Raw genomic sequence first — 21,533 nt, 5'->3', positions numbered from 1 at the left:
GTTTTTGGTTTAACAATGCTTTGAGCTATTATTTGAATTTTCATGTATACATTTAGTTGTCTGTGCTTCGAACATTGTCTATTAATTTGATTGCTTGCTTAATGTAGTACAATAAGCAAATGTAGTTACTTTAATAATTGGTTGGTTAATGTATATCATTTTTATTATTTTTGGGTGTTGTTGACATTAATGTTAGTTGGTTATAATTGTGGTGTATTTGGAGTTGATATTCTACGTATTTGCGTAGGAGGAATGTCAATTGTAGAACCCAAAAAAGTTATTCTAGAGCCAATACCGGCTTATCTGCAGAAATAACAATCAAAATTAATCAGTTGCGGGCATGAAAAACCGACCGAATTAATAACATAGCGAGTGGATTCATACAAAAAATGCCCGTCTCCTTATGAACGGTAGGTATAAGTTGGTCGTTTTTGAGTTTAACACTAAAAAAATGTTGACACGATATCAACCAATTCAGGAGCTCATAGGCATTTTTCTTGTAATATTCAATTGTTATCGATATAAAACGACCGAATTATTGATCGATAATTCCGTTGGATTTAATTGACGTATAAGGACATTTGTTACTGAACTCATATTTTTAATCTAGAATGACGAATTTGGCGTTTATCCTGTTTCTTTTAGTTGGAGTTATCATGATATATATATATAATCTACTTATATAATAAATGTCATGAAATAAAAAAATACAATATACAAAGACAAGGAGACCGGTCCCTCATCATGCATATATGGCCAAAAGGTAAGTGTAACATCCAACATCCACACTACCTTCCTCTTTATCGCTTCCTTGCACCTAAATTTTCATTAAATGTGACTTTTTGAGATATTTTCTAAATATATTTACTTATAAAAGAAATGGTTTTTAAATTCATGTGTACCTCCAACCTTCAATAATTTGCAAAACAAATATATAAGAAATAATTATCTAATGTGGGGGTTTCATGGTTGAAAAATTGTTATAAATATGAGAGTATGTATTGAGATATGTGTTACATATATATGGTACCTACAGATTTGAGCTTTTGTATGTTTTTCTAGTAAAAAAATAAAAATCAATTTGAGTTTCCATAAAATCTAGTCCTGCCATGGCTTCTTCTCCAACAGCTACGTCTAAAAGAAGAGGGAGATAGCTTTGGGGAAATCCAAGTAAGATCTGCTGTATATATTGTGGGTGCATGTTTGTGTATGAATTAACTGTCAGTTTATATATATTTTTCTTTTTCCCTTACCTGGAAATTTCAAGGAGATGAGTCAGACTGGTTTTTGAATTGTTTTTCGATTGTTTAATTTGTTCATTTGATGGTTTGGGATATGTGTATATATGTAAATAACAATATGTAAATGACAGGTCCTGATGCAGAGTTTGTAGCACTTTCCCCGCAGAGTCTAATGGCAACAAATCGATTTTGGTGTGAGGTGTGCAATAGAGGTTTTCAAAGGGAGCAGAACTTGCAGCTCCACAGAAGAGGACATAATTTTCCCGGGAAGGTGAAGCAAAAGACAAACGATGAAGTCAAGAAAAGGGTTTACATTTTCCCTGAAGTTGGTTGTGTTCATCATGATCCCTCAAGAGCACTAGGAGATCTGACTGCTATCAAAAATCATTTCTCTCGAAAACATAGTGGCAAAAAAAAATTCGGCTGTGATAAATGTAAGAAGAAGTTTGTTGTGCACGGTGACTGGAAGGCTCATAATAAGCTACAAAGGAATATATTTGTGAATGTGGAACTACTTTCTCCAGGTGATCGAGTATATTTGGTTTATCTTTTAGTGGTGCTCTAGGTATAATTAATCGAGTTTGTGCTTGAAATTTTGAATTGATCTAGAATTATTTTATGGAATCTCTTTATCACTATAATATGTGTTTTGAAATTGAATACGAAAAGAGTTTGAAAAATTCTCTTAAAATAAATTACAAGAAAGTAAGCCTAAATTCAACTGCATAAATTCAACCGACCTAAATTCGACCGATTTCGCTTGTTTTATTGGGCAAGGCTAAATACAACCGCCCACGGTTGAATTTAGTAATAAATGCGACCGGATTTTCTGTGCGGTTGAATTTGACTCCATCAAAAAATGGTGGAAATTTTCCCGCCAACTGAATTATTTAGCGCTCCTAAATTCCACTGCTAACGGTCGAATTTAGCCTTACCAAAATGGCAGGCTATTTGGGACCAAAAAAAATTTGCTTTAGCGATTTTATTTTTATTTCTTATGAGTTGAAATAAGCCCTTATTTTTATTTCTTATGAGTTGAAATAAGCCCTCCAAAAAATTAGTATCTTTGCGAGGTTATTATATTCTCGATATTATTATGAGTAGTGCTACGTGCACAAAATTGTGTAAAAAATTTGCACAAAATGCCATGACAATTGATTTTTGATATTTTAATTGGGACTGTTGATGTGAATACATGTGCCATGGGAGTTAAAACCAAACACATATCATTTTGTACACAATTTTGTATACAATTTTATGCGCCAAACATTTTCCTATTATTATTCTTTTTATCTTAGACTCCATTTCTTTTCTTCTTTACAACATATTAATTATAATTTCGTACTCTAAGACTTGGAATTAAACCAGAATTAGAAATAGTGCACATTTGACCATAAAGATCTTGTTTTAAATATAGTTTTCTTCATGTATTTATACCTACAAAATATAGTTTTCTTCGTGATATTCTTAACAGGGATTTTCTTCGCATGGGAAATGGGATGAACAGCTTGAGTGGAGGTGAAGATCAGAATGGTGGTAATGGAATGCTTTAGGTCATCAGGACTCTCTTCCCTTCCCTATCTCATTGTAAATTGTATTTTACTGAATTGTACTGATGCTTTGCCATTTATGACGTTAATATAATTACTATATGGAGTTAATTTCCATGACCTTATAACTTGAATATCCAATAAATAATCCAACTAATCATTAATTTTCTCTCAAATAATGGTATTTTGGGATATTTGTGTTCTTTTTTTTATTATGCTCTACTTTGAAGTGAAAAACGGCTGTTTTAAATCAAAGGCTAGTTTTATATTTTTTTCATTTTTTTTGAAAGTTGATTTAGATCTTTATTAGTTCTCAACTTTATATATACATTTTGTTTTAAAAGTTGAATTTATGCTTTGAAATTAAGAATTAAGTCACTTTTCTTATTAGATTTACACTAAATACTTGTACAATCCAGAACATATACACACTTAACTTGAATAAAATTTAATTAAAAACATTAATTTTTACATATGAAATTTTGATTATATAATAAATTCCTAATATTCCAATGTCTACATTGTTTAATTAAATATTTGAACATAGTAAGTAATATTTCACGTCTCTTTAAGTTTGTAAATTTTTTATTCAATAGACAACTTGTTAAAATTTGTAAATTCTAGAGTACCATTAATATGGGACAACTTATTTAAATACATAATTCTAGGGTACGGTTGATAAAATGTTAGATAGAGGCTATGTGTAGAACCAAATTATCACACTCCATAAAAGTATTTTGTGTCATAACAACCTTTTCTTTGACTTGTCATATATAATTATATATCACTTTAATTAATTGTTTTCTATGTTTTATAGAAGCTATATGAAATGAATTAACTACTTATTTTCATATGAAGAAATTAGGATAGAGGACAACCTTTGTTTTGTGTAGTAATTTAAATATTTTAAATGATATAAAGAAATTAGGATAGAGGACAACCTTTGATTTGTGTAGTAATTTAAATATTTTAAATGCTCATTTGCATTCATCGTTAATTTAAAGATATAGTACTTAAATTTTGTCATTTCCTCTTTTATATCTTTTACCATTTTTTTGAATTTCAAATTGGTTTTATGTCATCTCTGCTGCAACAAACCTTATTCACATGATATTTTTATGCTAAAGTCGTTACAAACGGTTCAAATATGATAGAAAAATTTAGTCATTTTTTTTGAAAATTAAATTAATATTTTTGTTAAAAGTAGAGATTTAGTAACAAATTCCTATGTTAATTTCAACAACATAATTAATTGCAAGAAACATGGTCCCAATTGTGATTTGATATAACTAATAATGCCTGATAACAAGACTAATCCTAAGTTAAACGGAAAAATAATCAGAAATACAAGGTATAATGTTAGATATATTTGATAATGTTATGTGTAATATGATTTGTGTTTAGTTTTCAAATCAACACTTATACTGAAGACATAATTTAATATATCAGAACTTAAGTGATCAGAAGATATTTTTCAGCAGATAATATCAGGACTTAAGATGACTTTCAGGCGGACCGCTGATTGAAACGAAAGAAAATCGAGACTAAGACTGAAAAAATTGTGCATGAAGAAGGAATTCTATGAAGAATAGAATACTTGGATGAAAAGATAACTGGTTGATATATTTTAGGAAGCAGAATTATATTTCATATCAATTAGAAGATTATCTTGTAATTGTGTATTATATAAACACAGACATAGAGTTTACACTAGAAGTGTTACATCTATTTAAATTTGCTCATTTAAAATCTTTATAGTTTTTAACTTATATAGTATATATTTTGTTTTGATTTGGTAGTTTCATTTCTGCTTTGAAATTTATAATTAGTGTAAAATTTTATATCTATTTAAATTTGGTAATTGGTTACATATACTATTTTACCTGCTGGGCTCATGAAATAGTTAACTTGTTTTTACATAACTGTAGGGTATATGGACAAGGGGCATTAAAGTAGGGTTAACATTGATAACCAAATCACCCCATAAGCATTGGGCTGCCCTAACAACCTTTTCTCTGGGGGAAATCATTATATTCATTTAACTCAAATATACAACCTTAACTCAAATATAATAACTCTAACTCAAAATATATACATTTGTGACTCAAATGTTGCAACTTTAACTAAAATTTATTACCTAATAGTTAAACACCTACACCTTTAAATCTACAACCCGAACTCAAATATTATGATTAAACAAAATATCAAACTTTAGGCTAATCAAAGTATAAAAAGTACTCCCTCCATCTCATATTATGCGTCTTTTTTGGATTTGTGCCGGTCAAATTGACTTAAGTTTGAGTGAAATTGATTAATAATTAATAATTGAACAAAATATAAAAATTACATCACCGGAAAGTAGATTTAATCTACTTTAACATATATAATTTTTAGTTTTTTGAAAAAATATACGAGTAATGTTTAATCGTTAGACAAAAGTTGGTAAGTTTCACTTCTATAAAACGAAATGTGACACATAATATGAGATTGAAGGAGTATATTACACAAACCCACAACCCTATATTGATGCTAAATAAACTATCAACAGTTAAGGTTTAATAAAGTGTAAAAGTGAACTAAACAAACAAAATATTTACTATATTAATTTTAAAATAACAGTTAATTTAACTTAATATATATTTTTTTCAAATAAAAAATATGTAAAAAAACCAGGAATCTAAACAAACAAAATCATAACTATATAATTATTTCAAAAGAAAATTGCATTTTGCACTCCTTAAATTTTTCCAAAAATCAATTTTGTATACCTACTTTCAAATATTGCAGTTTGCATCCCTTTCTTTGAAATCCGATTCAAATTGCACCATTTTTTGCCAAATTTTCTCAAATTTTTAGCCCAAATTCTTGTCTTCAATAACATAGTTAATCTATTCTTGAAAAGGAAATATGAGATATATTCTACGAGACAACAATTATGATTAAATGATTTGGTAAAAATGGTGGATGTTGAATCGAATTTCAAAGTAGGGGATGTGAACTTTAATTTGTATAATTTAATTTAATTTCTACTATTTTAAAATAAAAACAATAATATATATTTGAAAATAAATGTTACAAGGGTTTTTTTAAAATACCCAAGTTTAATAATATTTTTGCAAAAATACGGTTATTTTTTTAAAAATTGCAAAAATATTTTTTTTATTTGTAAAAAATACTATTTTTCATTTTTTTGTAAAAATATGGTTTTTGGAAACTCGAATCAACTGAACCAGTTTCTGCAATTACATGCAACCAAAAAAACACCATTCAACTAGTTGCATATATGTTTGATTTTGTTGATTTTGGTAGAGTCCGAATTTTTGGAAAAAAATTGAGAATATAGTAAAATCGCAAAAAAACTTTGAAAAATTAGTATTTTTGGTAATTTCTCATATTATAATTAACTCAACCGTAAATTGACATAAAACTTGTAATGTGCACTTTTTAGGGCAACATGCACACTGGTATACAAAAACAAAAATAATATGCACCTTCCTTTTTCTTTAAATTTAGTTAAAAAAGACTTCACTTTTTTTTGGTAACATGCCCAGTGTATTGTATACAAAAACAACACGCAACTTCCTTTTTTTAACCTGTCGTTGCACAGAATAATTTAAACTTAACATCTTGGCCAACTTAAAATAAATATTAAAAATGTCATGATGATATTTTTGGGTCAAGAAGTATTCTCGACTACCCAAGGTTCCGAGGCAAGGATGTGGACGGGGAGCCGCCGTGGTTTCTCGAGAGGGAGCCGCCTTGGTCTCTCTCGAGACAGACATGAGATATCAATTATTACATATAAGAGTATTCTAAAGAGTTCTATTTATTTAGCTTATACTTGAAAACTTGTATATTATTACATATACCCTAATTAAAAATGAAAAAAATGATACATAAACTTGTAGGCCAATAACCGTTAGATAAACGGTGACTCATAATATTGAATCTGTCAGCAAATTCAAGACAATTATAAAAAGAGATGAGGATATGAACCTATTGTTGACATATTAACATTCTTAAATTTGTATGCAACCCATGCTATAAGTTGTGACTTAAGTGTGACTATATATACTACAAGTATCAAGGCCTTTATCGGCCAAAAGTAATTCAATAAAAATCAGCCGGTATTACCCACTAGAAATTGTAGTCATTTTTTTGGTTTATGAATCGTAAAAATGGTTGCTTTTAGTTATAATCTACGAGACTTATTTTTACTGCAATTCATGTAACCCTTATGCCATTGCGTACATTATTAATGCCAATCATCCAAACATGTTCATATCACTTACAAGCCACAACACAAAAATATTAAACTAAATCAAATCATAAACAATAAAACATACTATCAAACTATTAGACTATTAATAACCCACATAATACATAATGATATATATTTGCGGATTAAACCTTAATTCCAACAATTTAAATTCCCCTCATAAACAGTAATAAAATTAACAAAAGTTTAGAACAAACTAGCGACCTAGGCGCCACCGCTATTGCGTACTACATCCTCACTGTCGCCCTCCGCGTCTTTGCTGTCGCCCTCTATATCCTCCCTATCCTCCTCGCAGCTCCTGCTGGTATTTTTGCCACAGCCTTGTCGTGCCATCTCTGACGCCTATGTCCATAAGTTAGAAACTTTGTAAATAACTAAAATAGCTAAAATTTGTAATACAAAAATATGTAAATATTATAAAAAATATCTCAAATGATAAGTGTATAATTTATCTATTTGTCTTGCGCCTCATAACCTAGGTTCATATTGTCCAACCAAAGAGGTGGCCCGCAGCCGCTACCCTTAGGGTGCACACTCGGTAAATTCCACAAGCTCACGCAATAGCCTGGAAATATCAAGATAATAGTCTGCAAATCACGTGAACCAAGATAAACTACACTTAAGCGTTAGACTCTGGTTCATGAGGCATAATCATTAATTTTCCTCCCGTGAGATTCGAACTTGTAACCAAAAGGATAATTATCCCCACTTTAACCAACTGAGCCAACCCTTGTGGGCGCATTTGAGAAGGCTTGAGCACTACTGGAGAGATAGGCTGCATCTCCATTGGCCATGGGTCGCTAAATCAGTTAGATAAATCCATGCGGCTATAATGTCTCATGTTAACGTGTAGTGTGGAACCCATGTTGATTGTGTGTTGTTAAAAATATATGACAAACGGATTTATCTCCGCGGTCCTTGTGAGATAAAAAGATGATGACATAATTTAAGTTACGAAATTGAAACAGGTGAGAAATGTGGTGCTAGCTAATTTGAACAAATTTTTTTCTTCTTTTTGATTATGTTATTGGTCAAAATGAGTTGTCCTATATGCATAAAATGGAGGACAAAATGACATAATATTTCTATTATTCTCTAATTATATTTCAATGTAGTACTAATCTCCTAAACTAATAAATTAATCATTTTTGCTAATAAAATAATTAACTTTCACTATTGTTTATTTATTAATTTTTTTCAATTTACATTGTGAATAATTTTTTAGGGGCCATTGAGTTAAAGATAATTGCCTATGAATCATATAATTAATATGTTCATATAATTAATATCAAAATCATATGTCATTTAAATATATCTTGTAATTCAAAGTTAGAAGAATGAAACTGACCAAAACATTCAAAAAGTAATAGAAAATCCAAAATCCAGCTCGAATCTATATAATAAATGATAAAAAAAAGTCAGTGGGACCTCATCCCCAGCTGCAAATGTGGCCAAAGGGGCGTGCATAATCCATAACATTACCATTACCTTTCACCACCTTCCTGTTTACTACCTTCCTGAATACAATAATATGGTGAAAGAAATGCTTTTAAATATTTTTTTAAAATTAATTGTTGCTAGAATTAACCCTGGAAGGTACCTGAGTCAAGTGACCATGGTTAAAATGTTATTATAAATTTGAGAGAGGATACAAATAGATCACATACATCCCAGGCTTTGAGTATTCTTCTACTACAAATCAATTTATTCCAGAGCCAATACCGGCTTATCTGCAGAAATAACAATCAAAATTAATCATTTGTGGGCAAAAAAAACCGACCGAATTAATAACATAGCGAGTGGATTCATACAAAAAATGACCGTCTCCTTATGAACGGTAGGTATAAGTTGGTCGTTTTTGAGTTTAACACTAAAAAAATGTTGACACGATATCAACCAATTCAGGAGCTCATAGGCATTTTTCTTGTAATATTCAATTGTTATGGATATAAAATGACAGAATTATTGATCGATAATTCAGTTGGATTTAATTGACATATAAGGACATGTGTTACTTGACTCATGTTTTTAATCTAGAATGACGGATTTGGCGTTTAGCCTGTTTCTTTTAGTTGGAGTTATCATGATATATATATAATCTACTTATATAATAAATGTCATCAAATAAAAAAATACAATATACAAAGAAAAGGAGACCAGTCCCTCACCATGCATATATGGCCAAAAGGTAAGTGTAACGTCCCACATCCACACTACCTTCCTCTTTATTGCTTCCTTGCACCAAAATTTTCATTAAATGTGACTTTTTTGAGATATTTTTTAAATATATTTACTTATAAAAGAAATGGTTTGTAAATAATGTGTACCTCCAACCTTCAATAATTTGCTAAACAAATATATAAGAAATAATTATCTAATGTGGGGGTTTCATGGTTGAAAAATTGTTATAAATATGAGAGTATGTATTGAGATATGTGTTACATATATATGGTACCTACAAATTTGAGCTTTTGTATGTTTTTCTAGTAAAATAATAAAAATCAATTTGAGTTTCCATAAAATCTAGTCCTGCCATGGCTTCTTCTCCATCAGCTACGTCTAAAAGAAGAGGGAGATATCTTTGGGGAAATCCAAGTAAGATTTGCTGTATATATTGTGGGTGCATGTGTGTGTATGTATTAACTGTCAGTTTATATATTTTTTTCTTTTACCGTTACCTGGAAATTTCAAGGGGATCAGTCAGACATATATGGTTTTTGAATTATTTTTCGATTGTTTAATTTGTTCATTTGATGGTTTGGGATATGTGTATATATTTAAATGACAGGTCCTGATGCAAAGTTTGTAGCACTTTCCCCACAGAGTCTAATGGCAACAAATCGATTTTGGTGTGAGGTGTGCAATAGAGGTTTTCAAAGGGAGCAGAACTTGCAGCTCTACAGAAGAGGACATAATTTGCCTGGGAAGCTGAAGCAAAAGACAAACGACGAAGTCAAGAAAAGGGTTTACATTTTCCCTGAAGTTGGTTGTGTTCATCATGATCCCTCAAGAGCACTAGGAGATGTGACTGTTATCAAGAAGCATTTCTCTCGAAAACATAGTGGCAAAAAAAATTCGGCTGTGATAAATGTAAGTAGAAGTTTGCTGTGCACGGTGACCGGAAGGCTCATAATAAGTTCTGTGCTGCAAAGGAGTATATTTGTGAATGTGGAACTATGTGATTGAGTATATTTGGTTTATTTTTTAGTTGTGCTCTGGGTGTAATTAACCGAGTTTGTGCTTGAAATTGTGAATTGATCTAGAATTATTTTATGGAATCTCTTTCTCAATATAATATGTGTTTGGAAATTGAATACGAAAAGAGTTTGAAAAATTCTCTTAAAATACACTACAAGAAAGTAAGCCTAAATTCAACTGCATAAATTCAACCGACCTAAATTCGACCGATTTCGCTTGTTTCATTGGGCAAGGCTAAATACAACCGCCCGCGGTTGAATTTAGTAATGACTTATAGCAGGCCTGAAAGTTTTACCCATCATCGTTCAATTTGTGAGGCTCTTAAGGAAAAGATGGCGAGGCACACAACAAATTGCACCCCGTACAGCTGCATGGCTTCTGGCATTGTCGCCAATGCTAGTAACACTAGCTCCACGAGCCTGGGCCCTGCTGGAGGTTTACTAATCCCATGGAGCCATCAGCAACTCTTAACTCCCCTGCTTGGACAAGGGGCCTCAAGCCCTTATTCGTTTTCTCGATCACGTCATGGTTTTCTATATTCACGTTCGAAATGACCATAGAACCCACAGTTGAAACATTTGATGTTACGCTTTTCATGACCTCCACGTCCTCCATCTCGATTATAATAGTTACCACCACCTTGATGTCTTGACATCTCAGTCCTTTCTTTTCTATATTTCTCGGCCCAGTCTTCATTGGTCATAAGTAGTTGCCCTTCTCCAACCTCGCGTTTCTTCCATTCATCTTCAGTTAATAACAGTTGTTTGCTTACGTGCTCGGTTAATCATTTTAGACGTTCTTCATGGGCCTTAAGGGACCCAATTATTTCTTTAATAGTCATGACTTTAAGATCTCCAAATTGTTCGATTGTCGATGTAATTTGGAGAAATTTTGGAGGCATGGCTCTCAAGAGTTTCTTAACCACATACGACTCAGCCATGTCCTCTCCCAACTCACGTATCTTAGTAACCAGGGCATTCAACCTCATACAAAAATCATCTAACGCCTCAACATCTTTCATCTGCAGAGCTTCAAACTCTGCCTTCATTGTCTGTACCTTAGCTTGTTTAACCCGATCTGCACCTAGACACATTGTTTTGAGTGCTTCCCAAGTCCTTTTAGCTGTCATCTTCTCTACAATAGTGAGCAACATATCATCTGGAATACTTTGATATATTGCTGCTAAAGCCATTTTATCTTTCTTCTCTTCTACAGCAGCTTTAGGGTCCTTCGGTACAATAACTTCCCAAACACCATGTGCTTCCATAAAGACTTTCATCTTTAATGACCACGCTGTGTAGTTACTTTTTGTCAACATCGGGTAGTTCAGTCCCAACGTACTCTCCTTGCTTTTGTTCATCTCCATAGCCATTACTCCGGGCATATACTTTGGCATACACCTTACTCAGGCTCTGATACCACGTGTAGAACACAGAATAGATATACACACACATGACACAATACACAGAACAAATATTGCAAAGGGAAAAGTTTTGTTACTGAACTTGAAAAACTTACAGAGAATAGAAAAGAACTGCTACTATTTCTAACGTTGCAACTGCAACTTAAACTCCTAAGAATTAGCTACTACTCCCACTAATCCACTAACTCTCCTAACAAACTAGAACTACTCAGAAGACTAAGTCACAACTCCTACAAACCAGGAAGCTGACTGTTATTCAAACTACCATGCTATGATTAAATTCCAACATATTTTACAATTTACGGATATACTTTGTTATCAATTGCAAATTTTAACAAAATGCTGGTAGAATATTGGTTGGTCGTAAAGTAAATAACAATGTTTTGGGGATCTACAGATGAATGTTGAGAGTGAGTATCGTAATAGGCTTACCATGGATTTTCTTGGATTGGGAACTGGGATGAACAGCGTGAGTGGAGGTGGAGGGGGGATGATGATCACAGTGGTAATAAGACGACCAACTCATGGGACAGGGAAGCTACCATATCAGCTGAGGCCAGGCCTTTCATTCACCACTGTAGCCCTGGGTTTTCAAGCCATCCATGCTTCAAGGCAGGCTCCTGTGTCCCTCTCTATCTTAATGTTTATACACTCTATGTTGTTTTTTAGCAATATGTACGATATGTGTTTGCATGACTGTATAATTCTGTATAAAGTAAGGTCTATGTAGCCAATAGCCAAAAAATATGGCAGATTATTTTACCATACATATACCAACTTTCACATATAAAAAGGTGCTTAGTGTTGTTATTTTCATGTTTAAATATATATCCACTAACAGATTTGATGTACATTAGGGCCAAGGGGGTAGATTATGAAATAATCACCTCTCCTTTTGAATTACTTTTTATCATACTAAAAAATTATTTGTATACATTGTAAGTAGCTATTCTACCATTAGGAGAATGCACAATTTTATAGAACAAAAAATAATTGTATTAGTATTTATTTTTCATGTGCAAGCAAATATACTTAGTATTTTGTACAGATATTTGCTCTATATATGTTTAAAGTGGCTAACTATTAGCTTTTTGTGCAAGAGATCTTAGCTAGTTGGTGATCAAGGAAGGTGTATGGAGTTGATTTCCATGACCTTAATTAGAACCAGAACATCCAAGAACTAATCAAACTAATCATTAATCTTCTATCAAATAAAGGTGTTTTGAGATATTTTTGTTTTTTTATTATGCTATGCTTTGAAATAAAAAGCTGTTGGTTATAAATCAAAGGCTAATTTTATAATTTTATAATTTTGTTTTGAAATTTGCATTCCTGCTTTGAAAGTTGATTTGAATCTTTATTAGTTTTCAATATTATATATATATATATATATATGAAATTGCTCAAATGAGAACCCCAATTATAATGAGATATGAGATCTAATCTCAGCCCTCCATTTTATAATATATTTTATTTTTCTTTTAATCCCTATCACACATTTCCTTTTCCCACCCAACTCTTTTCTTATGGGTTCTCTCCACACCGACCCCACCTACTTACCCAACCACTGCACTCTCTCCAGCCTCACTACTCGATGCCACCACCGCCACTCCACCACTCCTGACCGGAATGTTCACTCCCCCCCCCTCTCTCTCCTCTCCCATAATGAATTAAATACACACACCACCACACTTTCCGTTTGAGCTCAGTTCATTCCCCGTTAGATCCACTTTTATTGATTCATCCACTATTAATTTCACCGATCAGAGCTTCCCCTCGAATATTTGCTCTACAATTGCTTCAATCTGTATAGTTTGAAATCCGTTGCTCAATATCATATGTAATTTTCATAAAATTCTGGGGATTCTTCCGATATGGGGGGTTAGTGGATGGTGGTGGTTCTGGTGGTGATTATGACATGGTGGATTTAATTGTGGTGATTTTCTAGTTTTTCGGTGGTGATTTTTGATTTGACGGTGGTGATTTTATATTTGACGGTGGTGATTTTCTGGTGGTCGCCGGAGGTGGTGGTGGCCAGAAATGGTGGTTGCTAGTTGTTGGAGGTGGTGATGGGTGGTAAGTAGAAAGAAGAAGATGGAATAGATGGTTGGAGAAGATGATGATATTTAAAATGAATGGTCTAGATTAAAAAATAATTTAAATTTTTATGGTTCAGATTAGATCTCATATTTCACCAAAAAAAGGTTCTCATATATATAGGGAGTTGCTCAAATGAGAACCCCAATTAAAATGAGATATGAGATCTAATCTCAGTCATACATTTTTATCCCTAAATATAATTACAACCATATATTTTAATTTTACAATTCATCTCTTTCATCCACCTCTCTGCCCACTACACCCACCAACCACCCACAATCACTACCCATCACCACCACGTACCAGCCGCGGCTCCGACCGCCATCATTCCGTCCCCACATATCAGATTCCCTCCCTCCCTCCCCCTCTCCTTCTCTCGCTCTCTCTCTCTCTCTCTCTCTCTCTCTCTCTCCCTCCCTCCCTCCCTCCATCTGCATCGTCATTATTCGTCGCTTTTTTGGCCAAACAATCGTGCGTCTCCGTACCGACCGGAGTGTCATCGTTTTTATGATGATTTAGTCAAAATTTGTTCCTTCGTCATTTGAATGGTTATCACCGGAGGTGGTGGTGGTTGATGGGTGGTAGAATTTGATAGAAGATGGAAGAATATTAAAATTTATAAATATTAAATATTAAATTAACGGCTAGAGATGAATATGTTTTATTTGAATGAGTGGATATGATTAGATCTCATATCTCACAATACTAGAGTTCTCATTGGAGTAAGACCCTATATATATTGTTTTGAAAGTTACATTTTTTCTTTGAAATTTAGAATTAAGCCACTTTCGTTATTAAATTTATACTAAACACTTGTAAAATTAAACTCATGTACACACTTAACTTGAATAAAGTTTCATTAAAAAAGTTATTTTTTACATATAACATTTTGGTTGTATTTTAAATTTTTAATATTCCATATCTAAATTATTTAATTGCATATATGAACTTCATAAGTAATATTTCACATCATCTCTTTAAGTTTGTAAGACAATTTTAGGATAGTGCTCATGAAATAGACAACTTGTTCATCTTTGTAATACCAGGGTACAATTGATATATAATGAAATAGACAACTTGTTTACGTGGATAGTTAACGTACAATCGAGAACATATTTCATAAAATGGATAACGCTTGTTAAATAGGGTTGATATGTAAAATCAAATTATGACCCGACATAAAAATATTTCATACCCTAGCAACCTTTTTTTAGCTTCACATATATAATATTATGTCACTTTAATTAATTGCTTTCTATGTTTTAAGTAGAAAATTATAAATAGTGATAATTTTTTTTTATTTTTTTATCTTTTAACTCATACCCAAATGACATTTAAGTATTTTTTTCCCTAAAATTAGTTTGTAAATTTATCGTAACAATACAATGTATTATGTGAGAAAATTCAGACTTTTTTAGAATATAATGTAGAACCTTTTACTTTACCAAAGTCACAAAATTCACAATATAATATAAATTTGTCCAAGGAATCGCATTGTATTGGCTAGTATGCACGGGGATTAAGGCGACAAGCATTGGCTAGTATGCACAGGGGATCGAGGTGGCAAAATATCCTATACAATGGTGGCTCGAGGCAAAAATACCATAAATGACAAGTCCTCCTAGAAATAAACTGACTGGTTTTTCAATAGTTCCGATATCGACACTCCTCCCTGATCTTGCTGCGAATTATAAAACTCGACATGTCGAGGCATAAGATTTTCTAGCCAAGCTTCAACGGATCCGTTGTGCCGGATTGTATTTTTTTAATATGGTCCAGGATATGATGAAAAATGCAAGAGTAAATTCATATACATCTCATATGGTACCCACAGAAGAGCAAGTAAATGCTTGCCTGAGTCGCGGTTCAAATACAACAAAATCTAGAAGCTAGTGCCATGGCCTTTTACAAAAAGTATGACGTAGAGAACCAAGAGGTAAAATCTTAAAAGTTCTCAATTTAGATTTAGTACTGTTATTTTAAAGCGTTTTAACATCATGTATATATTAGGCTATAAGAAAGGTTCAAGAAAGTGGCGATGAAGACATCAAATCCAACCCTGGGACCAAACTCTTTGTGCTAATGAATGAGGGTATCGAAAAAATTGAACTTTGAGGGACACATTTTTTGTTATATACATGAATGATCAAAAGAAAAATATTAAAAAATATAGGCATAAAATAAAATTTAGGGGCCCAATTTTTATTTTTTTTTGAAAAGATCACTTAAAAAATAAGATATTTTTAGTACTTAGTTGAACCGACATAAATATTATTGATATCTTACTTTTTATCATTCTTTCAATTTATTATCCCACCAAAAAAAATCGCTTGGAGCTTTAAATATGGATGACACCACCATCATGGATGTCGATTATGGATGACACCACCATCAGCGGCAATGAGGACGGAGATGAAGAGGATGCCGAGCTTTGCGAGGACGAGGAGAGTGGCGCGAAAAGAAACAGTGGTGCGAAGAGCGTTATTCAATTTTATTTAGTTTTTGGTTTAACAATGCTTTGGGCTATTATTTGAATTTTCATGTATACATTTAGTTGTATGTGTGCTTCGAACATTTATCTATTAATTTGATTGCTTGCTTAGTGGAGTACAATAAGCAAATGTAGTTACTTTAACAATTGGTTGGTTAATGTATATCGTTTTTATTATTTTTGGTTGTTGTTGACATTAATGTTAGTTGGTTATAATTGTGGTGTGTTTGGAGTTGATATTGTACGTGTCTGCGTAGGAGGAATGTCAATTGTAGAACCCAAAAAAGTTATTCTAGAGCCAAAATTAATCATTTGTGGGCATGAAAAACCGACCGAATTAATAACATATCGAGTGGATTCATACAAAAAATGACCGTCTCCTTATGAACAGTAGGTATAAGTTGGTTGTTTTTGAGTTTAACACTAAAAAAATGTTGACACGATATCAACCAATTCAGGAGCTCATAGACATTTTTCTTGTAATATTCAATTGTTAAGGATATAAAATGACCGAATTATTGATCGATAATTCAGTTGGATTTAATTGACGTATAAGGACATGTGTTACTGGACTCATGATTTTAATCTATAATGACCGATTTGGCGTTTAGCCTGTTTCTTTTAGTTGGAGTTATCATGATATATATATATAAACTACTTATAAAATAAATGTCATGAAATAAAAAAATACAATATAGAAAGACAAGGAGACCAGTCCCTCACCATGCATATATGGCCAAAAGGTAAGTGTAATGTCCAACATCCACACTACCTTCCTCTTTATCGCTTCCTTGCACCTAAATTTTCATTACATGTGACTTTTTTGAGATATTTTCTAAATATATTTACTTATAAAAGAAATGGTTTGTAAATTCATGTGTACCTCCAACCTTCAATAATTTGCAAAACAAATATATAAGAAATAATTATCTAATATGGGGGTTTCATGGTTGAAAAATTGTTATCAATATGAGAGTATGTATTGAGATATGTGTCACATATATATAGTACCTACATATTTGAGCTTTTGTATGTTTTTCTAGTAAAATAATAAAAATCAATTTGAGTTTCCATAAAATCTAGTCCTGCCATGGCTTCTTCTCCATCAGCTACATCTAAAAGAAGAGGGAGATATCTTTGGGGAAATCCAAGTAAGATCTGCTCTATATATTGTGGGTGCATGTGTGTGTATGTATTAACTGTCAGTTTATATATTTTTTTTCTTTTACCGTTACCTGGAAATTTCAAGGGGATGAGTTAGACATATATGATTTTTGAATTGTTTTTCGATTGTTTAATTTGTTCATTTGATGGTTTGGGATATGTGTATATATGTAAATGACAGGTCCTGATGCAGAGTTTGTAGCACTTTCCCCGCATAGTCTAATGGCAACAAATTGATTTTGGTGTGAGGTGTGTAATAGAGTTTTTCAAAGGGAGCAGAACTTGCAGCTCCACAGAAGAGGACATAATTGGCCTGGGAAGCTGAAGCAAAAGACAAACGATGAATTCAAGAAAAGGGTTTACATTTTCCCTAAAGTTGGTTGTGTTCATCATGATCCCTCAAGAGCACTAGAAGATCTGACTGCTATCAAGAAGCATTTCTCTGGAAAACATAGTGGCAAAAAAAAATTCGGCTGTGATAAATGTAAGAAGAAGTTTGCTGTGCACGGTGACTGGAAGGCTCATAATAAGATCTGTGCTACAAAGGAGTATATTTGTGAATGTGGAACTACATTCTCCAAGTGATTGAGTATATTTGGTTTATCTTTTAGTTGTGCTCTAGATGTGTGAATTGATCTAGAATTATTTTTATTGAATCTCTTTCTCAATATAATATGTGTTTGGAAATTGAATACGAAAAGAGTTTGAAAAATTCTCTTAAAATACACTACAAGAAAGTAAGCCTAAATTCAACTCCATAAATTCAACCGACCTAAATTCGACCGATTTCGCTTGTTTCCTCGGGCAAGGCTAAATATAACCGCCGGCGCTTGAATTTAATAATAAATGTGACCGGATTTTTTGTGCGGTTGAATTTGACTCCATCAAAAAATGGTGGGAATTTTCCCGCCAACTGAATTTTTTAGCGCTCCTAAATTCCACTGCTAGCGGTCGAATTTAGCCTTACCAAAATGGCAGGCTATTTGGGACCAAAAAAGATTTCCTTTAGCGATTTTATTTTTATTTTCTATGAGTTGAAATAAGCCCTTATTTTTATTTCTTATGAGTTGAAATAAGCCATGCAAAAAATTATTATCTTAGCGAGGTTATTATATTCTCGATATTATTGTGAGTAGTGTTACTTGCACAAAATTGTGAACAAAAATTTGCACAAAATGATATGACAATTGATTTGTGATATTTTAATTGGGGCTGTTGATGTGAATACATGTGCCATTCGAGTTAAAACCAAACACATATCATTTTGTACACAATTTTGTATACAATTTTATGCACCAAATATTTTCCTATTATTATTCCTTTTATCTTAGACTCAATTTCTTTTCTTCTTTACAACATATTAATTATAATTTGGTACTCTAAGACTTGGAATTAAACCAGAATTAGAAACAGTGCACATTTGACCATAAAGAGCTTGTTTTAAATATAGTTTTCTTCATGTATTTATACCTACAAAATTTTTTTTTTTCAAGTATGTATCTTAATTAATATTTACTTATACAAAGAATGTTATTTAAAGATTAAATAATGACTTATAGCAGGCCTGAAAGTTTTACCCAACATCGTTCAATTTGTGAGGCTCTTAATGAAAAGATGGCAAGGCACACAACAAATTGCACCCCCTACAGCGCTGCATGGCTTCTGGCATTGTCGCCAATGCTAGTAGCACTAGCTCCACGAGCCTGAGCCTGGGCCCTGCTGGAGGTTTACTAATCCCATGGAGCCATCAGCAACTCTTAACTCCCCTGCTTGGACAAGGGGCCTCAAGCCCTTATTCGTTTACGAGTTTGCTATCAAGCCCATGGGTTGGATCTGCTCTTAGTAGCTATGGGGGAGCTTTGGGAGATGGAAGGAGTGGTGGTGGTGGGAGAGTGGGTGGAAGTATCTTACAACAGTATGGAGGTGGCATGGAGCCTTTAAGTGATCAGATGAATGTTGCATATGGAGGAATGATGTAGGATGTGAACAATGCGCTGATGGAATGTTGATTGGTGAGGTGAATAACAATGTTTTGGTGGAGCAGCAGATGAAAGTTGAGAGTGAGTATGGTGATATTCTTAGCAGGGATTTTCTTTGCATGGGAAATGGGATGAACAGCTTGAGTGGAGGTGATGATCAGAATGGTGGTAATGGAATGCTTTAGGTCATCAGGACTCTCTTCCCTTCCCTATCTCATTTTAAATTGTATTTTACTTGCTTTGCCATTTATGACGTTAATATAATTACTATATGGAGTTAATTTCCATGACCTTAGAACTTGAATATCCAATAAATAATCAAACTAACCATTAATTTTCTATCAAATAATGGTGTTTTGGTATATTTTTGTTCTTTTTTTATTATGCTCTACTTTGAAGTGAAAAACCGCTGTTTTAAATCAAAGGCTAGTTTTATATTTTTTTCATTTTGTTTTGAATGTTGATTTAGATCTTTATTAGTTCTCAACTTTATATATACATTTTGTTTTAAAAGTTGAATTTATGCTTTGAAATTTAGAATTAAGTTACTTTTCTTATTAGATTTATACTAAATACGTAAATACGTACTTGTACAATCCAGAACATATACACACTTAACTTGAATAAAATTTAATTAAAAAAGTTAATTTTTACATATGAAATTTTGAATATATAATAAATTCCTAATATTCCATTATCTAAATTGTTTAATTAAATATTTGAACATAGTAAGTAATATTTCACGTCTCTTTAAATATTTCAAGTCTCTTTAAGTTTGTAAATTTGTTATTCAATAGACAACTTGTTAAAATTTGAAATTCTACTTATTTACATACATAATTCTAGGGTACAGTTGATAAAATGTTAGATAGAGGCCATGTGTAGAACCATATTATCACCCTCCATAAAAGTATTTTGTGTCATAACAACCTTTTCTTTGACTTGTCATATATAATTATAAATCACTTTAATTAATTGTTTTCTATGTTTTATACAAGCTATATGAAATGAATTAAACTACTTATTTTCATATGAAGAAATTAGGATATATGACAACCTTTATTTTGTGTAGTAAGTTAAATATTTTAAATGATATAAAGAAATTAGGATAGAGGACCACCTTTGTTTTGTGTAGTAATTTAAATATTTTAAATGCTCATTTGCATTCATATCCTGTTAATTTAAAGATATAGTACTTAAATTTTGTCATTTCCTCTTTTATCTCCTTTACCATCTTTTTGAATTTCAAATTGGTTTTATGTCATCTGTGCTGCAACAAACCTTATTCACATGATATTTTTATGCTAAAGTGGTTACAAACCGTTCAAATATGATAGAAAAATTTAGTCATTTTTTTGAAAATTAAGTTAATATTTTGGTTAGAAGTAGAGACTTAGTAACAAATTTCTATGTTAATTTCAACAACATAATTAATTACAAGAAACATGGTCCGAATTGTGATTTCATATAACTAATAATTATCTAAAATTAACAAAAAGACTTTCATCAAATTAATAACAAAAATAAATTATACAGAATGATTAATAATTGACTTAAATTAACCGGGTCCTAAGTTTAAATTTGATTTTGCACTCTACTTATTTTTCCAATCTAAATATACAATAGTAGCACAAATTCAAGTTTAATGTGACATTTTATAACAATCAAAAGTTAAAAATATCATAGCATATAAGAATATTCTTTTCATCACTAACTTATATATCACTTTTTAACTTTCCTATATTTAGAAATGCAACATCCATGGGAAATATAAACATTTTTCTCCTCAATTTTTTTAGTTCTGCAAAATACACAAAACTTGGCTTGATAATTACTGATTTAATTTAGTTGCTTTTTTTTCTAAAATTTTTGTATTTAAATAAAATGATTTAATAGATAATTTGGTTTAGTGTATAACATTTATTTTTCATGTGCAATCAAGTGTATTTAATATTTTGTAACAAATATATGCCGGAAAAAATAATAATAATTGTGTTTGGTATATTTTTGTTTTAATTTTTATTATGTTCTACTTTGAAATGAATGACCCTTAATTTTTGACAGTTAATTTTGAGTTCAGTGGCCAGTTTTATAATATGCTCCTTTAG

General features: G+C 31.9%; 2 protein-coding genes across 2 annotated transcripts; one reads left to right on the top strand and one right to left on the bottom strand.

The window, feature by feature from the left end:
* Positions 1 to 11,052: 11,052 nt before the first annotated feature.
* Positions 11,053 to 11,640, bottom strand: LOC141704196 (uncharacterized). The gene has a single exon (XM_074507499.1). The coding sequence runs from the start codon at positions 11,638 to 11,640 to the stop codon at positions 11,053 to 11,055; it is 588 nt and encodes a 195-aa protein (XP_074363600.1).
* A 4,499-nt stretch (positions 11,641 to 16,139) lies between these two features.
* LOC141704195 (zinc finger protein GAI-ASSOCIATED FACTOR 1-like) lies at positions 16,140 to 18,031 on the top strand. Its single transcript, XM_074507498.1, has 2 exons — positions 16,140 to 16,271; positions 17,726 to 18,031. The coding sequence occupies exons 1-2, from the start codon at positions 16,140 to 16,142 to the stop codon at positions 18,029 to 18,031; spliced, it is 438 nt and encodes a 145-aa protein (XP_074363599.1).
* The last annotated feature ends 3,502 nt before the right edge of the window (positions 18,032 to 21,533 follow it).

The sequence above is a fragment of the Apium graveolens genome, unplaced genomic scaffold, assembly GCF_009905375.1.
Source record: "Apium graveolens cultivar Ventura unplaced genomic scaffold, ASM990537v1 ctg7544, whole genome shotgun sequence".
NCBI classification, from domain to species: domain Eukaryota; kingdom Viridiplantae; phylum Streptophyta; class Magnoliopsida; order Apiales; family Apiaceae; genus Apium; species Apium graveolens.
Note: the sequence above shows the minus strand (reverse complement) of the source record. Positions and strands in the feature narration are given on the sequence as shown.

Excerpts from the sequence above, each read along its gene's own strand:
- LOC141704196 (XM_074507499.1), bottom strand. The coding sequence starts at position 11,640 with ATGGCTATGGAGATGAACAAAAGCAAGGAGAGTACGTTGGGACTGAAC.
- LOC141704195 (XM_074507498.1), top strand. The coding sequence starts at position 16,140 with ATGACACCACCATCATGGATGTCGATTATGGATGACACCACCATCAGC. Across the intron at positions 16,272-17,725 it reads GAAACAGTGGTGCGAAGAGC|AACTTGCAGCTCCACAGAAG; the intron begins GTTATTCAATTT and ends CAAAGGGAGCAG.